The following is a 14,781-nucleotide window of genomic DNA, read 5'->3' as shown; positions in this document are numbered from 1 at the left end:
TAGGCTTTCGGCCTCTGCCAGGGCCGCGGCCTCGAGCTGCTCCTGTTCGAGCTGCCGCCGTAACTGTACAGCCTTTCCTTTGCCACCCCGTGCCCGTGGTTTCTTTTGCGGCGAGGCAACGCGTCGTAAGAGGATATCCTCTTTGAGTTGCTTTATTACCAGTGATCATTCTGTGGAATGTTCAGATGCATAGGACGTTGAAGATCATGGCGAATGTGGTGATGGGTATTGGAGCTCTGTAAGTTTGCACTCGGCGTACCTCGACCTTTACTAACATCCTTTTAGAGCATCTATTGCGACCATCATCCGGCTCCCATACTCGCCAGCATACTCTCAACCATCCGACCAGCTCTGTAAGTATTCACATCTAGTATATCTAGAGTTTGACTGACTAGTCCTCAGATAGCATCGGGAACATTATCCTCTGGACAGTGGTAGAATGCAGCCTTGGCATCATCGCCGGATCAATGCCTATGCTTCGAAAGCTCTTCAAGGCACCAAGAAAAGACGACAGCTCATACGCCAGAGGGACCGATGATATTAACCTCGTCACTATTGGCCAAGTTCGTGGGAAGCATCATCCGATTTATGATGAGGATGTTAGAGCTACTGTTGCTGCGGGCGAAGATCGAGAGAGCGACAGAGATGATGAGAGCACAAGGCAGATAATCAGGGTTACAAAAGAGTTCGAGCAGATATCAGTGATAGAAAAGCCTCGTTAATATTAGTTATCGATGTCTCGGAAAGGTAGGTCTCGATAGCATAACAACAATAATACCTTATTCTTAAACACATGCATATACACAGTTGAGCCAAAACAATTAATTCATATAGGTGCACAAGCTGTAATAATAATCTAATTACTTACTGTTCTTCCTTACAGACTTGACTTTCGCCCCAGCCTTTGCTGCCTTTTTCCTACCTTTGGGGATCACCATTGTCACTGTTTTCTTCTGCCCCTGCTTGATGTTGATCTGAGCTTGGGTTTTTTGGCATGCCACTTCATGTTTCATTTTCTGTTTCTTTTTCTTCTTCCTTGTTTTCATCGTCTCGTTCTTCCCAACACTTTGCTTCCCTGCGAGTTTGCCCAACAGCTGTTTGCCCCTAGAAGTCTCATGTTTTAATGACTCCTTGGCTGCCGGCCTTTTCTCTTGCTTCGCTATTGCCCTCAACGGCTTCTTCGTTTTCTGTCCTCCTTCTTTTACCGTCATGTTCTTTGTATCCGTCACTGACTTGTTAGAAGGCTTTATAGCCTTTGCTCTGTTCGAAGTCAGTGGTGATGTTGGCCTGGCGGTCGCTCCTGGCTGCTGTTGAGTGGTTAGTAAACAAGTGCTAGACCCGTATCTCTGTTTTGCGCTACAAGAACGTTTACCTGCGCACTACATCTAGGTAACTTGGTTTTGCGCCATGGCAAATCGATATCCAGGATCCCAAATTTCTTTATCCAAAGCGACGAGTTATTATGTGGCCATATCTGATATATAAAATCGTTCGCTACCTCGATGACTGGGTGAGCCGTATCAATCCTTCCAACTGGCCGGTTCCCCATCTTGCCCTTGATGATAGGCTCTTCATATAGTTGATAAAACGTTTGCCCCGAAGGGTGAAAGAGAAGGGGTGGAGGATGCGAAAGTACAGTAACAAGGTCACCCTGAGAAACAAACCATGCGAAGATAATAGACGCACCATGGATGTATCTCGGAGGGGCTTGTGTCTGAGGACTCGGATCACCATGATAAAGAAGTGGACCAAGCGCGGTTGTTAATGTTTGGAATCCATGCGCATCGGCCCATTGTTGGGCATGCTCACGCAACATGCCGCTCCACAGCACCTGGCGGTTGGTCATACATGCTTTCTGGAATCTTGACAAGATCTTGTTGGCCTCTTCGTCAGTAAGCCACCGGCGGATGAGCTGCCGGATTGCATCGGGAGGTTGATTTGTGCCGAAACTCACACCCCGAATTGGCTTGGAGGTTTCCGTGTGTGCGACACTCTTGGGAGAGGTCTGAGCAATGTCCATTTTGTAGAATGCTCTAGTGAAGTTACCTTATCGCAAGGTAGTGTTGGGCAAATCTCAAAAAGCATTTAGTAATCTAATATTCGTCATGATGACGCATAAGCACTTAGCGGCCAGCATAGAGAGGGTCGCAGTACAGCGCTAAATTAGAGAGAAGAGAGACCGATTAAGGCTTGAAGTCTTTATCCTTGAAATTTGTTTTATAGACGTTGCTGCCCGGGACTTCCGAAGTATGAACATTGCAGCTGTCATTTATTCGACATAGCCAGTAGAAGTATCCTTGAGTCGAACCAGTAATACAACACAAGTTGCAGAGGGATGCTTGCGACTTGATGCGACATAGAGCAATGTAGAAGAAGTGAATGGCAATAGACCCTGATGAATTAGAGTCAGAATTTGACGCACTGCTATTAAAGTATTATCTTACTTACATACATAACTAAGTACTAATTATAAATCTAAGTTAACCCTTATCAAAACAGAGTCTACCTTGATACTAATTTATGTTTTAAAATTTAAGTCTACCCCCTATTAAAAATCAAGTTAACCCCCTGTAAAGTAAGGTAAAGTAATTTAATTATATAATAATTGATTTTAGACTATAGGACTAGGCTTGTAATGTTAATTCGAACCTTAAAGAAGAGATAATAATTTAATTTGACCGAAAAATGTGCTGGTGGCTTTGAACCCCAAGTCGAATTTGCCTACTGGATTTCAGGAGATGGAAAAAGATAGGTGCACGGGCCACCAAAACTGGTATTGGATGTCAATACCAGTAGAAGGTTTAGGTTTCCTTGCACTGATAACTCCTCTCAGTTTAACTCCCCCTGACAATCATTGTTTGCGTCGACAGCCTACTGTGCGCAGTCGAGTTGTGGTGGTAATTCGATGTATTACAACAAAAAGAGCTAACGTTAAGTCTGGTCCGTGCATGTCGCTGGGTTACCCGCATCCACTTCCCGGATTCCGAACTCGTGCATCCGATGAGGGTTTTGTCGGGGGGCGATTACAAATTTATTCCTTCCGCGCGGAAAGAGAAAACAGCGTTGGCCTATGACCGTTTCCGGTTTTGATGCAGACTTTGCTAAAACCCCTAAAACGACTTGCTTGACCATCTGCAGCTATAAAAAGCCCCTTAGCACAGACTGACCTTAAAGGTCTTGGCAACGGGCAGCTGGCCATGTAGCAATAGAAGCACAAGGTCATCGGGCAGTCAGTGGCACTTATGATAGGCTGATAAGTACAGGCAAGTAACTCAAAAGCGGCTCAGCCAGTCACTTGGTGGTGCGAGAGGATAATTTTTGCACTCTTGGCTTTTAGAAGTGTTACTGAACGCCCGATGGCTCTGTGCATCCCCTATCTGGTCAGCTGCCTACCATTAAACCTCTGTCAGTTTGTGTCGAAATCTGCCTTGCTTTCCCATTAATATGGCTATAGTAGGTATAGCCAGTTAAGCAAACTCGTTTTTAAAGCTTTTAGCAAGGCTTGCGTCGAAACCAAACACGACAATAGGCTGGCAATAATTTCACTTTCCTCTAAGAGCTTCGGCAGCTGGCCAATAGGTACTCGAGCAATGCAACAGATACGTGAGCGATGGCTTCCTTGTGGCTTAATGCTGCGGCTGGCAGCTTGACATCTTGCGTTTTGATAAGCAATAGAAAATTGAGGGAATAGTTTGGACTGCCACCAAAAGTTAATTCAGTTGTTAACGTTCGGTTCGTGATGTGCAGGTCAGCTGAGAGGTTAATCAAACGCATATAAGACAAGTTAAACGCCACCTAAAGCCATCCCAGTCTTTAAGTTACCAATAGCAATCAGGATTAAAGCATCATTTGATGGAGAATCCGGTTTTTGTCACACACTGTCTCAAATCATGTAGAGCTGAACGGTATCATCCAGTCTAGACAGGCGGTCTCGTGATGATCATCTGTAATGGTTGTGACCGTCCATTAGTTCAAAGAGATAATATACGATCCATGTGCTAGGCTGTGTTTTTCAGCACAAATTATATCCACCTCAACATGGGAAATAACAGTACTAAACAGAAATACGACCCTCAACCAAGCTTGCTTGGCAACCTTGAGCTTTGTAGCGATGAGAGGCTAGTCGCAACCTTTCGATTCGAACCGTGCTATTGGGAAAAGCATCTATCCTCAAGCGAGTCGTTTCCCGTTGGAATCGGATCGGTGGACGGCATTGGCCACTTGACGGATATGAGGCTTGTCCTCTTCTGGGATGTTCAGAACGCTTTGATGAAGGAGGCTGGGGAAAATACCTCTGAGTTTATCGGTAAGTCCCCTATGCACATTCGCAAAGCAGCCCTTTTCAAATATTAGCTACATGCTCATCCTTTCCTTTGGTAGGTACCGCCCTGGACAGACAACATCATGAGATCCTCAGGGGTGCCCTTAGCGCAGTGGCAAAACTGTCTTCCCGCTCACGCGAACTGATGCAGAAGAATGCTCGTTTATTCCCGCCTAATGGGGTTGCAACATGGGTATTGCCCGTCACCGACGGCGTCGACGAGTCGCATCTTGGTACGACCCCCTCTGATGACGATGAATGCCTGGGCCGGACGAAGTATGGCGTGTATTTTCCCGTCAGTGGTTCCCTCGGAGGACCTATTCAGCAGATGACATTTCGGCCAGACTTCATCGACTCAGGCTGGAACAACGATGGGTGGGCTGAGGAATTCGAAGAGGTTTTAAACTCAAAGATTGGAATCAAGTCGGAAAGGATTGATAAAGTGAAGTTTACTACACATGAATCCACACCGGAAGCCGAAGAGTATATTTGCAACTCAAACTAAGGAGTTGATTTGTAGGTGTCTTGAAATGACCTTGGTTCGCATATGTCATGGACATCAGGCTCGGGTTTCAGTGAACGTTGAGTCTGTTGTTAGAGACCAAAGAAGATTCCATGCCCCAAGAAATACAGTTCAGGCTCTATTGACTCTAGAAAACTCCATGCAGCCAATTTAAGACTCTCTTAGTGATTAAGTATCTGCTCTTATGGATGAGACGCTTTGGGGATATCCTGTTGACGTTTCAGAACTTGTCGTTCTAACAGCTTCGTGCTGATGATCCATGCGCTGCATGCAAAAAAGTGAACTTGTCATTATGAAATACAATGTCTAAAAAAAAGGAATTTCCTGTGTATTACAGGTGGCGACTCTCCCGCCGGGAATTGAACCCGGGTCTCAAGCGTGACAAGCTTGCATACTGACCACTATACTACGGAAGACGAAACAGGCTTAACCTGCTGTAGTGAGAGGATTCGATGGGAGAGTGGCTGCAAATAGAGTATATACAGGGATTGCTAAATCATTCTCAGCGTAAGCAACAATAGATCATACCAATTTAGATGCACGTTAACGCTTCCACCGATTCATTGCTGCTTATCGCTTGAGTTAATGATTTATTCATTGCCCATTTCTAATCTGAAGGTATGCATCCGCGTTTGTGACGAATTTTCTAAACGAAGGTCCAACAGACCAAGATCCCAAGTTCCAAATATGCTCCTGCAAAAGTCAGTATAATCAACCCAATCGTCAGGATGAGGAACGTACCTTGGCCAGATCAACTAGATCAATTGTTCCATTGACTGGATCTGGTTTTAATGCATTTTCAAGCGCATACGGCCACTCGCACCGGATATACATAGACATATCAGCCAACCACGCCATGCGCTCCTGAAGCTGCGGGAACTGCACCACGAGATCGCGAAATGCAGGCCAGAGGACAAAGTCAGCCATACTTATGTGGGGCGTGAAGAGCTGATTTGTACTATCGCTGTCAGTAAATATCATGTGTGAAGGGATTGGGAAGTCTCACGTTGGTCTAATCCATTCCGGCATCGCAGCGTACGTCTCGGGTGACGGGTAAATCATCCACCGCATCATGTACCAGAAAACATTCATGGATGCGAAACAGGTAAAGTCATATCCTAGGCGAGTAATCAGTTTTGGCCACAGTCATTTGCAGGGCATGTTAGTTACCTTGGCATTTCACGCTGTGCACCATGCGAGCAGCCCATTGCGACAACAAACACGACCTGTCAAATTGATCTTGGTCATATAACGCTGCAATATTTGGATGGTCTCCAATCACGCGGTTGAAGGGCTCTCCTTTGCTGAGAAGGCTCGTGGTCTTTTGATATATGTCGCCGAATGCATTGCTCATATCCCCGGGGTCCAGTTCAGTGTTGAGTGTTGTAGCAGCCCAACTCGGCACGAAGATATTGCGTATCTGGGCGTCTTGTATATGTCGAGGATACCCATTGGCTCTGATACTATTCGAAAGCGTAAGGTTTCCAAAGTTGTTTTTGTAATTAGGGTAAATTCTGAGTTCTCTGTCCTGAAGCTCCTCCTCTGCTACGCGGACTCGACTACTCAGTTCAGCGGGGAAATTGGCGTGTGTGCTGTCTGGATATTCGTCACCAACACTCAAGGCCGCGGAGTCTATATCCTGTGTTTCTTGCGGCACAGGTGTGGTTATCGAGGTTGAGAGATAATAATCATTATGGTTAAACAGCGGCTGGAAAAACAAACTCGTGTGTTCTGTCTGCTGGGCGATGATTCTTTCGTTGTCAGGTTGGTGAGTCAGGGTAGGTAACTCGTCCGGCAGAGAATTATTCGTCGAGATAATTGATGACTGGGAGTATGGCAGCTGTGACGAGTAAAATGGAATTCTCTCGGCGCTGTCTGTAAACGACTGTGAAAGTTGTTAGTATCGAACATAGGGACGTCCTCTCAGCATCTTGATTCTTACTGGAGTGCTTGTTTGGGTGTAATGGATTAGCGTCTCGGTAGATGTGTAATTAGGTGTAGAGATCGTGGAGGGGTTTGCTGTGTAAGTAACCCCTGCTGCTGACTCCATGGCAATGCGCGAGTCAGTATCTGGCGATGATTCTTGCTTCATGCTCGAGCTGTCTGCACTAAAAGACTCGAATTTCTCCACTGGAAATAAATGAGAAGTGCCATTGGCAACATCGCGTAGTATTGGATCTTTCAATGTGCTCGAAAGCCGGCCGCTATCCGCCTCATCCATCTTGTCATTCGCGTTTTCATCGTTCTTCAACAACTCTGTTATCTCAGATGGTTGTTTATCTTCCTCCAGCAATTCCGACACGGCACTTCTCAATTGAGCGGAGCCATTGGCCATCTGTCTCATCAAAAGTTTTGCAGCTGCCAGTTCGTCTTCGAGTTTTTGGTTCGCCTGCTGTAAGCCCTTGACCCGCGATTCCATGATGTCGGAGTCGTATACGCATTCTCGGTCGTATTTCGAGCAATTGATGCAAACTGGTTTTTGTCCATTGCACTGCCATCTGTTAGTTAACAGGAATGCCAAAGTCCTTAAGCTTATTCACCTTGGCCTTTCGTTTCCGACATTCCCAGCATGCCGACTTTATGATGCCTGATCGCTTCGACACGGCTCGCTCGATGAGAGTCCTTGGGGGAGTTGTACCCTCCTTCACAGGGGCGGCCCTGATAGGTCTGTATGGCAATGCCATAAGTACGCGTTGTTCGTCTCGAGACGTTACTAAGTCATTCGTAGATTCTTCGGTTACACTTGGTGTTGTTCGATTGTACGGAGGACAAATACGCCAGGGAGGATTTAGGGGTTCAAAACAAGGGTTCAGCGAATCATTCAACGGGTATGATGTCACGATTTGCGCTGGATATGGATGTCTGGAGTTATTTCCGGAAATGGTGATTGGGCGAGAAAGTCTCAGCCTCTTCGTCATTCTAGCAGCACGCGGGACTATTACGTGATAACCCGAGGCAAATGACTGACATGTTAAATAATTATGGCGAAATGGCGCTTCGGGAATAACCTTGCTTCCTTACGAACTTCCCTTGAAGAGACCCTTTCGTTTCATCCCTTGCTTAAGACCGCTTTTTCTTGATTGACTTTCTTTCCATGGCTACTGCGCCAACAATGCTCAGAAGCGCCAATGCCAAGGGGATATACAATGTCTGAACAACAGCGTTCTCGTAGCCAGACAACACGCTCTTCAACCTATCAGGCCCAATTGACTCTCTCAGTTTCGACAGACCCGCTTCTTGGATATGTGTAGTGTTTGTACCCGGCGCTGCATCCTGGATCTCCTTTGACAAGCGATCCTGGAATAATGTCGCTGAAGCACAAATCCACAAGGCAGAGCCCATTCCCGAACCGAAAGTGATGACTGCACCACCCAGAGATACGTCTTCGATGGGGAGGACGGCTTGGAGAGCTACTTGGGGACCTTGAAGACCGAGACCGACTGCCAAGCCGAGGAAGGTGAGTAGGCCAACGGCTTTGGAGATTTGTTCCTCGAGGTCGAGTGTTGTGAGAAAACCGGATGCTATTGGTGTCAGGACACTCGTCGCCAACATGAATGCTGGTGCTGTTAGTGTAAGTTCAAAGGCCTTGGGGGATACTTACGGTAATAGTATCCAATCCATGTAGTTCCAACACCAGATATGATGAACGCAATAGCCAGACCTCCGACCATGGGAAGTGCCAGTAACCCTGCCTTTGTGGGTGTATACCCACGTACGCCCTGGAAGTAGATGGACATGTAGTACTCAGTCACAGCCAAGACTCCCTCGCAGCAGGCACCATACCACATTCCTGCAATAATGCTCCTTTGCTTCAAGATCCTCGGCGGCAAGAGAGCATTGTCACCTTGACGATACTGCAAGTATCCAAATGCCACGAATAGAAGAGCGCAAACCACAAGAGGAAGAATAATCTGCCAACTTCCCCAGCCAAACTTTGTTCCGCCCCATTGCAGTGCCATGAGCAGAAAGGTAATTGCTGGTACTGCCAAGAGCGTACCAAAGAAGTCTACCTTTTTTACCTTCTCCTTCAGAGTAAGAACAGGTGCATCATTACGCGGAGGCTGTTCATGGACTCCATAAGCCGTTAAGACAAGACACATAACCCCCAGCGGCAAATTAACGCCAAAACAAGCCCTCCACGAAAACGCATCGATCAAAGCGCCGCCAATAGTAGGTGCAGTGATAAGTCCAACACTCTGGATCGAGCCAAAGAAACTATTGGTTATAGCTTGTTTGGACAGTGGAAAGCATTGACGGAGGAGTTTGAACAAGCCACCGTTGATGGCACCGCGGCCTAAACCGCTGACTGCACGGCCGAGGATGAAGATTGCGGAAGAGGGTGCGAGGGTACAGATCAGAGAGCCGAGTTCGAATGTGGCGATTCCGATTAGGAAGACGGCTTTGATGGAGAAGAGGGTGTAGATTTGGCCGAAGCTATGAGGGTTAGTGGAGGTGGTGGAGGGGGATTGGAGGCTTACAAGAAGACAAAGGCGCTGAGGGTCATGCCGCTGAAGGAATGTTAGAGTTGACGGTGGAGTTTGGTGCAGGTTGGGGTCGTACTATGCAGCCGAGTACCATCCGATATCTGCGATGGTTTGGAATTCGTCTGTGATGCTTGGGACAGCAACAGCGACAATAGTGATGTCCTGTCAAAGGCGTCAATAGGCAGTCGTTTTATAGGAGTCTGAGGTAAATTACAAGGCCACTGAGGAAGCATGCGATTGCCATTGAAGCCATGGTCGACCATAGCTTTGGTCCAGTGGGATATACTATGTTCTCCTCATCATCGTGAGGTTCTTCTATCTCCAAGGCGGAGGTCGGCCTGGATTGTTGCGTGTTCTCATTCACTTCAATGGCGGCTGGGTTGGCCAGCGGTCTTTCAGTCAATACTTCAGAAGCCATGGCGGTATGCAGCAAGACAATAAGGACTTCAATTGTTTGAACCCGTGGGATTAAAGATGGAGTTCAGAAACAGGGCGATCAAGACTCTATATTCCATTTTGAACTGAGGGATCTGCAATGTCGAGATGCACTTATTGCTGACAAGCCGCTTTTGAGCTTACACCATCTTGCACCGGCTAAATAGCTTCATGACGTGGTTTGGGGGAAGATGGAGGGGTTCTGGGTGTCTTGATTGATGGAATTCTGGAGACTTGGATCTGATCGCTGACGAACCGCTCAAGATTCGATGGTTAGAACGTTTGGCGTGAGGCGTAAGCAGAACGCGTTTGATGAGGCGGCTTGTCACGATCAACTTGAGCTCTGCAGTCTTCCAGCGATGCCATTCCTAGAGACATTGCTGAGGATGGTTACTGTAAGTTGCAGAGCCTATGCGCCTAGCATCAGTAATCACAAGCTCTGTGATTTTGAGACAGCGTCGACCCTCAGTGGGGTACACCAACTGGGGTGTTTCACTGAGTGACATACAATAGTCTGTTCCAGGTCCACGGCCCTCTTGATCATTCCAAAACATTGAGAAGTCGGTGTATCAAGATAACAATAACGCTGCGATAAACGAGATTGCTCTTTATCATAATTCGGCTCTTGTTATCTTTACATCCTCGGTAATCGATGCTCAGACCAAGTGCAATCAGACCAATAACGGCAATGCCGTGGCCGGGCGGAATTATGCTGACCCGGGAGGTTGGGTTGCCTGGTCACATCAACCCAGAAACATAATCTCAGCAGAAACACGAACAGCAATTGAGAGCGACACAACGTCGCTGGCGATTGTATCGCATCGCCGAAATGTCTCTTGATCAGAGAATTCACATTTGGCTCGGCAACATCCAACAATCCATCGAAGACCCGTCGCCTACTCCCGAACCGTACCCCGATGTCCCGCCTAATCCCATGAAACGCCGTCGAGTCGATTCACCACCACGCGAGACCCGAAGAACCCTCGAATTACAGCCCGGCGACCCCGGATACGACCCCAAGAGGAAGAAATGCGTCCAGTATCCTCCTCACATCGAAAAGGCCTTGCTCAATATGGTCAGTGCTTCGTGGCGGCCATCCAAGAAACGAGCAACCTCCAACAACCAGGTGTCCTCAGAGTCGCAACAACGGTTCATTGTAGGCTATTCTACAGGGAGGTCGTGGCCGATCAAAAGAACAAACGAACCAGTTCTTGAACCTGCTCCAACAGCATCCTTCCAGCCGACGCGGGAACACCTACTCCAGCGAGAAGTAAAGGTCGAACCAGATACCGAACCTGTATCATGGCCAGAGGTAAAAGTCGAGCCCGTCACTGAACCGACCAAGAGAAGAGTCGTGCCTATTCTCTACCCCGATTCAACGCCGTCTCCCTCTTCGCAGAGCTACGAACACCTACTCCAATTAGAACAGAAGTTAGAACAGATCGCGGAACCTATGTCACGACCACCTAGAATAAAACTCGAGCCTCGAAAAGAACCCCCGCCGTCGGCGTTGACGATCCTCCTCAAGCACATCAACGACATCTACGCTGGTCGCGGTATCCTCCCCTCAAATGTCCGACCCGTCATGCATGCAACGAGCCAGGTACCTGCATGGAAAGACATGGCTTGGGCGCGAGGCGGGTCTCAGAGCGATGTTCATTACTGCACCCAGCGCCATAGAGTAGGCGACGCGCCCAGTCCCGAGAATGTGGAAAAGGTCATGTACCAGACTTCCCGCTGCACCAGAGATGGCGCTCAGCCGAACGAGTGGAACATGGAGGTTGTTCAGAAGGTTCTTGAGCTGTCGTTCAGGAATGAACATACCTGCAGGAGGCCACAGCTTGTTGACTTCAGATGCAGGTGAGCTCCTCTCCAATATTCCCAGCTACATTGTCAATACTGATCTTGTGAGTACAGCACCGATGGTGTCGTTATTCCACAGTACCATACGAATCCCGACACCCCGCAGCCCCCGGATTTCTGCGTTAACATGGACACAACATGCAACAAGATGCCGACTGCAATCCTCGGCCTCGAAAAGCACCTCTACAGAAACATCTTCAACCACATCGACTTGGGATTTATCCGATGGCAGCGACCGATAGCGTTCCACGTCCATACTCTCCCAGATAACACAGAGCGCGAGCTCCAGCGCGTGCGAACGGCCTTTGCCGCACATTGGGGTTTTCTCAAACGCCTAGTGAGACTGAGAGAGAGGGTTGATATCAAATGGCCGAATTACACTTGGATAGACGATTCGAAATATGACCTTCCCGAGTTCCTCCCGGGTATCATCATCTACAAACATAACTGGTTCCTCGGCGTTTCCAAACCCGATGGAGAAAATACAAGGTTCTATGGGATTGGCGATACGGCGAGTTCGATTGGTGTTTACAAGATCGTTTATGCGCTGCAGATATTGCGGAATTGGGCCGAGACGGTTTATTGGCCTTGGATGCAGAAGCTTGTATTGAGGTGGCCTTTGGATGAGCATGGGATACAGAGATAATAGTTTTTGTTTAGTGATACCCCTAGATTGTCAAGATACCTTTTTTTGCGTTGATCCTACTGTAATTTCTTGTCTGATAATTATTGACGGCCTCAGCGCAGGGTTTATTTAGTTGAGTACACAATCTCAGATACTTCTTCCCTGGTTAAGACCTTGCCAAACGAGAACATGACATCCGTCATGGTCTTGTCGATGATCTGCTCAATCTGCTCATCACTCGTAACGCCAACCTCTCTCAACGTACTCGGCAGCCCTGTAACCTTAACAAGCCGCGCAACGCAATCGCCCGCCTCAGTCTCCTCCCACCCCAACGTCTCATTGAAGATCTTCACAATTTTGGCCTGCGCCTCAGGGTTTCGCGCCTTGGTGTATCGCAGCACAGGCGGTAGCATAATACAGCTCGTAATACCATGCATAACCTTCCCAACACTACCGAGTTGATGCCCAATTGCATGACTGGCGCCCATATTGACTCTGTAGATAATAAAGCCCATGAGCGCCATGCGACTTCCGGCTTGACACTTGCTCACGCCATGAACAAGCTCATCTTCACCTTCTTTTCCCCTGCCCAAACCCTCTTTATACTCAACCAACCCCTTTGCCAAGTCTCGCAATGCCTTTCCGCACCATTCTTGCACGTCAGGGTACTTTGCGCATTCAGGATTGCATAGCGTCTCAACGCAATGATCAACAGCTCGTATCCCAGAGCTCAACCAAAGTTCTTCGGGCGATGTTCTCGCAACCCATGGATCCATGAGGATTAAATCCGGCGCACCACCATTTTGAAGTGAGAAATGCTGCTTTTTTCCAGCGCTGTTTGTACAACTCGCTGTATGATTCCATTCTCCGGCTGATAAACTCGTAGGCACGAGAATAAGCTTCACACCCTCTGCCTTCTTCATTTTATCCTGCGGCGCCACGCCTTTCTCTTGATCAAGAAGGTCTTCCATGTCTTTTTCGTCAAATCCTTCGGGGAGGGTAGCGGACATTAGCCGTGCGACTTTACAAGCGTCGGAGTATGAACCGCTGCCAACGCTGATGACACAGTCTATCTTATGATCCGTGATACGGTGGGCGATGTCGATGACATCTTCGTATGGGGAGTGAGAGCCGACGCCTTCTTTGACCGTGAGAAGACGATTCCCGAGAGCTTCTTTTAGATCGGAGATAACTGAGGTATTTTTGGCGAGAGCTTTGCTGTGGACTAGAAGAACGCGCTGGGAATTCCATTCTTTGAGCGCGGAGAGGATATCATCTTTGCTGTGAGAGTTGAAGATGGCATCCGAGCCTGGACGATGTCCGCCTTCGAGTTGGGGGATGCGATATGGCTTGAGAGTATCTGTCATGTTGATGTCACGCAAAATGAGAGTCGACTTTTAGAGATTATGAAAGATCTATATTTTGGGAACAAGAACAAGTGAGCTTTGGGTTCTTCGGGTCAAAGTGGATTAGTGACGTCTTACTTATGACGCTTTGCCGAGTTCCGAGCCACTATTCCCACTTCTCTGCTGACTGTATCACAATTGTCAACTAGTCCTCAGGGAGCAAGAAAACTTGAGAATTTAGGATGCTGAAATAAACTCAATAAAGAGTCCCCTGAGCTTAGGTCACATCGCCTAAATAACTTCATCGCTTAGAGTCAAAATCCTAAGGCTTCTTGCCTCCTAGCTAGTGCATTACGCCATCAGTTCTATTGAGAAGATAGTGACATATGAAGTATTTCCAGCTCCGTGTGGGTTCGCTCGTCTTTAGTTTGCAGATCTGAGCATCTTCAACTCTCCCGACCACTTTCCGTGCTGCTATTAGCCGCAGCGTCATCAACAATATCACTTCTTCCGCATGTCGTAATCGTCTATAAACGCCATTACTTCATTGTAATGCCTGAAACTGCGACAAAGGTCCAGCCCAGTATGTAGTACATGGGGTGTGTCAGGTATGTAAACGGATATGCGTTATGTGAAAGAAGGATTTGAGCGGCCTCGGCATGTATAGCTATACAACTTAAGAGGAGCTCTGAGCTTTTCCATTTTCTCCTAAAAGTTGTTGTTTGTTCTGCTGTAAGAAAAGCCTCAGGGTTTCCGAAATGCCACCGACTCTCTAGGTTCTATTAACTCCGGCTCTACCGGCCTGCCAGGTAGTAAGATCATGTCCAGACGTCGCCAAGGGGAGGCCAAAGTATCAGCAAGGTCTGGTTACAGACGTGTATGTCTTTATAGGGGCCATGCATCTCTATAAGCAGCAACTCGTGCCACGAGATCATAACGGCTGCGGTTGTAGATGAGTGCATCGATAATCCGCTGACCAACGCAGTGCCCCCATGTATACAAACGCACTGGCTGCGGTAGCTGGAATAGATACCATTGCAGCAGCTGTTTATGCTCTGTTGGCTGAACGAAAGTCGATCCTAGCATGGGAGTATTGAGTCCAGCTATTAGATCTCGATGGGATTTGCGGTTTTGACTAAACTTGACTTGCGATGGATGCGATACATGATAGTCTTTGGAAGCTG

At 47.7% G+C, this 14,781-nt stretch overlaps 7 protein-coding genes and 1 non-coding gene across 11 annotated transcripts; 3 read left to right on the top strand and 5 right to left on the bottom strand.

Annotated features, from left to right (window-relative positions):
* The first annotated feature begins 146 nt into the window (after window positions 1-146).
* On the top strand, window positions 147-794 carry FOXG_17162 (uncharacterized protein). The gene is made up of 3 exons (XM_018397177.1): window positions 147-238; window positions 286-353; window positions 403-794. Exons 1-3 carry the CDS (start codon window positions 186-188, stop codon window positions 720-722), a joined length of 441 nt encoding a protein of 146 aa, XP_018258222.1. The 5' UTR covers window positions 147-185; the 3' UTR covers window positions 723-794.
* Window positions 795-811: 17 nt separating this feature from the next.
* FOXG_17161 (uncharacterized protein) lies at window positions 812-2,020 on the bottom strand (the record flags this gene model as incomplete). 2 transcript variants are annotated; one of them, XM_018397175.1, is made up of 2 exons in its annotated part: window positions 812-1,307; window positions 1,361-2,020. In XM_018397175.1, 2 exons carry the CDS (start codon window positions 2,018-2,020, stop codon window positions 861-863), a joined length of 1,107 nt encoding a protein of 368 aa, XP_018258220.1. In that variant the 3' UTR covers window positions 812-860. The 2 variants fall into 2 exon arrangements, with proteins under 2 accessions (XP_018258220.1, XP_018258221.1); XM_018397176.1 differs by having other exon boundaries at window positions 1,373-2,020.
* Window positions 2,021-4,020: 2,000 nt separating this feature from the next.
* FOXG_17160 (uncharacterized protein) lies at window positions 4,021-4,961 on the top strand. Its single transcript, XM_018397174.1, has 2 exons — window positions 4,021-4,306; window positions 4,381-4,961. The coding sequence occupies exons 1-2, from the start codon at window positions 4,039-4,041 to the stop codon at window positions 4,824-4,826; spliced, it is 714 nt and encodes a 237-aa protein (XP_018258219.1). The 5' UTR covers window positions 4,021-4,038; the 3' UTR covers window positions 4,827-4,961.
* Window positions 4,962-5,188: 227 nt separating this feature from the next.
* Window positions 5,189-5,260, bottom strand: FOXG_22766. The gene has a single exon. It is a non-coding gene; the product is annotated as a tRNA-Asp (tRNA).
* A 121-nt stretch (window positions 5,261-5,381) lies between these two features.
* FOXG_22765 (uncharacterized protein) lies at window positions 5,382-7,637 on the bottom strand. The gene is made up of 6 exons (XM_018403180.1): window positions 7,385-7,637; window positions 6,787-7,335; window positions 6,015-6,729; window positions 5,851-5,962; window positions 5,586-5,802; window positions 5,382-5,537 (listed from the first exon to the last, which is right to left on the bottom strand). The coding sequence occupies exons 1-6, from the start codon at window positions 7,526-7,528 to the stop codon at window positions 5,439-5,441; spliced, it is 1,836 nt and encodes a 611-aa protein (XP_018258218.1). The 5' UTR covers window positions 7,529-7,637; the 3' UTR covers window positions 5,382-5,438.
* Window positions 7,638-7,716: 79 nt separating this feature from the next.
* FOXG_17159 (uncharacterized protein) lies at window positions 7,717-10,399 on the bottom strand. Of its 3 annotated transcripts, XM_018397172.1 has the most exons (6): window positions 10,272-10,399; window positions 9,543-10,172; window positions 9,405-9,490; window positions 9,323-9,352; window positions 8,446-9,278; window positions 7,717-8,401 (listed from the first exon to the last, which is right to left on the bottom strand). In XM_018397172.1, exons 2-6 carry the CDS (start codon window positions 9,744-9,746, stop codon window positions 7,905-7,907), a joined length of 1,650 nt encoding a protein of 549 aa, XP_018258216.1. In that variant the 5' UTR covers window positions 9,747-10,172; window positions 10,272-10,399; the 3' UTR covers window positions 7,717-7,904. The 3 variants fall into 3 exon arrangements, with proteins under 3 accessions (XP_018258216.1, XP_018258215.1, XP_018258217.1); XM_018397171.1 differs by having other exon boundaries at window positions 9,543-10,399; XM_018397173.1 differs by lacking the exons at window positions 9,543-10,172; window positions 10,272-10,399 and having other exon boundaries at window positions 9,323-9,512.
* Window positions 10,400-10,426: 27 nt separating this feature from the next.
* FOXG_17158 (uncharacterized protein) lies at window positions 10,427-13,676 on the top strand. Its single transcript, XM_018397170.1, has 2 exons — window positions 10,427-11,623; window positions 11,681-13,676. The coding sequence occupies exons 1-2, from the start codon at window positions 10,593-10,595 to the stop codon at window positions 12,270-12,272; spliced, it is 1,623 nt and encodes a 540-aa protein (XP_018258214.1). The 5' UTR covers window positions 10,427-10,592; the 3' UTR covers window positions 12,273-13,676.
* On the bottom strand, window positions 12,264-13,680 carry FOXG_17157 (uncharacterized protein). Its single transcript, XM_018397169.1, has one exon. The coding sequence runs from the start codon at window positions 13,616-13,618 to the stop codon at window positions 12,377-12,379; it is 1,242 nt and encodes a 413-aa protein (XP_018258213.1). The 5' UTR covers window positions 13,619-13,680; the 3' UTR covers window positions 12,264-12,376.
* Window positions 13,681-14,781: the final 1,101 nt, after the last annotated feature.

This window comes from Fusarium oxysporum, genomic scaffold, assembly GCF_000149955.1.
Source record: "Fusarium oxysporum f. sp. lycopersici 4287 supercont2.46 genomic scaffold, whole genome shotgun sequence".
Lineage (NCBI taxonomy): Eukaryota > Fungi > Ascomycota > Sordariomycetes > Hypocreales > Nectriaceae > Fusarium > Fusarium oxysporum.
Note: the sequence above shows the minus strand (reverse complement) of the source record. Positions and strands in the feature narration are given on the sequence as shown.

Excerpts from the sequence above, each read along its gene's own strand:
- FOXG_17160 (XM_018397174.1), top strand. The coding sequence starts at position 4,039 with ATGGGAAATAACAGTACTAAACAGAAATACGACCCTCAACCAAGCTTG. Across the intron at positions 4,307-4,380 it reads AAATACCTCTGAGTTTATCG|GTACCGCCCTGGACAGACAA; the intron begins GTAAGTCCCCTA and ends TTCCTTTGGTAG.
- FOXG_17157 (XM_018397169.1), bottom strand. The coding sequence starts at position 13,618 with ATGACAGATACTCTCAAGCCATATCGCATCCCCCAACTCGAAGGCGGA.
- FOXG_22765 (XM_018403180.1), bottom strand. The coding sequence starts at position 7,528 with ATGGCATTGCCATACAGACCTATCAGGGCCGCCCCTGTGAAGGAGGGT. Across the intron at positions 7,336-7,384 it reads GTCGGAAACGAAAGGCCAAG|TGCAATGGACAAAAACCAGT; the intron begins GTGAATAAGCTT and ends AACAGATGGCAG. Across the intron at positions 5,803-5,850 it reads CCGGAATGGATTAGACCAAC|TACAAATCAGCTCTTCACGC; the intron begins GTGAGACTTCCC and ends TGACAGCGATAG.
- FOXG_17158 (XM_018397170.1), top strand. The coding sequence starts at position 10,593 with ATGTCTCTTGATCAGAGAATTCACATTTGGCTCGGCAACATCCAACAA. Across the intron at positions 11,624-11,680 it reads CTTGTTGACTTCAGATGCAG|CACCGATGGTGTCGTTATTC; the intron begins GTGAGCTCCTCT and ends TTGTGAGTACAG.
- FOXG_17162 (XM_018397177.1), top strand. The coding sequence starts at position 186 with ATGCATAGGACGTTGAAGATCATGGCGAATGTGGTGATGGGTATTGGA. Across the intron at positions 239-285 it reads GTGATGGGTATTGGAGCTCT|AGCATCTATTGCGACCATCA; the intron begins GTAAGTTTGCAC and ends ACATCCTTTTAG. Across the intron at positions 354-402 it reads TCAACCATCCGACCAGCTCT|ATAGCATCGGGAACATTATC; the intron begins GTAAGTATTCAC and ends ACTAGTCCTCAG.
- FOXG_17159 (XM_018397171.1), bottom strand. The coding sequence starts at position 9,746 with ATGGCTTCTGAAGTATTGACTGAAAGACCGCTGGCCAACCCAGCCGCC. Across the intron at positions 9,491-9,542 it reads CATGCTTCCTCAGTGGCCTT|GACATCACTATTGTCGCTGT; the intron begins GTAATTTACCTC and ends CGCCTTTGACAG. Across the intron at positions 8,402-8,445 it reads ATGGATTGGATACTATTACC|CATTCATGTTGGCGACGAGT; the intron begins GTAAGTATCCCC and ends TAACAGCACCAG.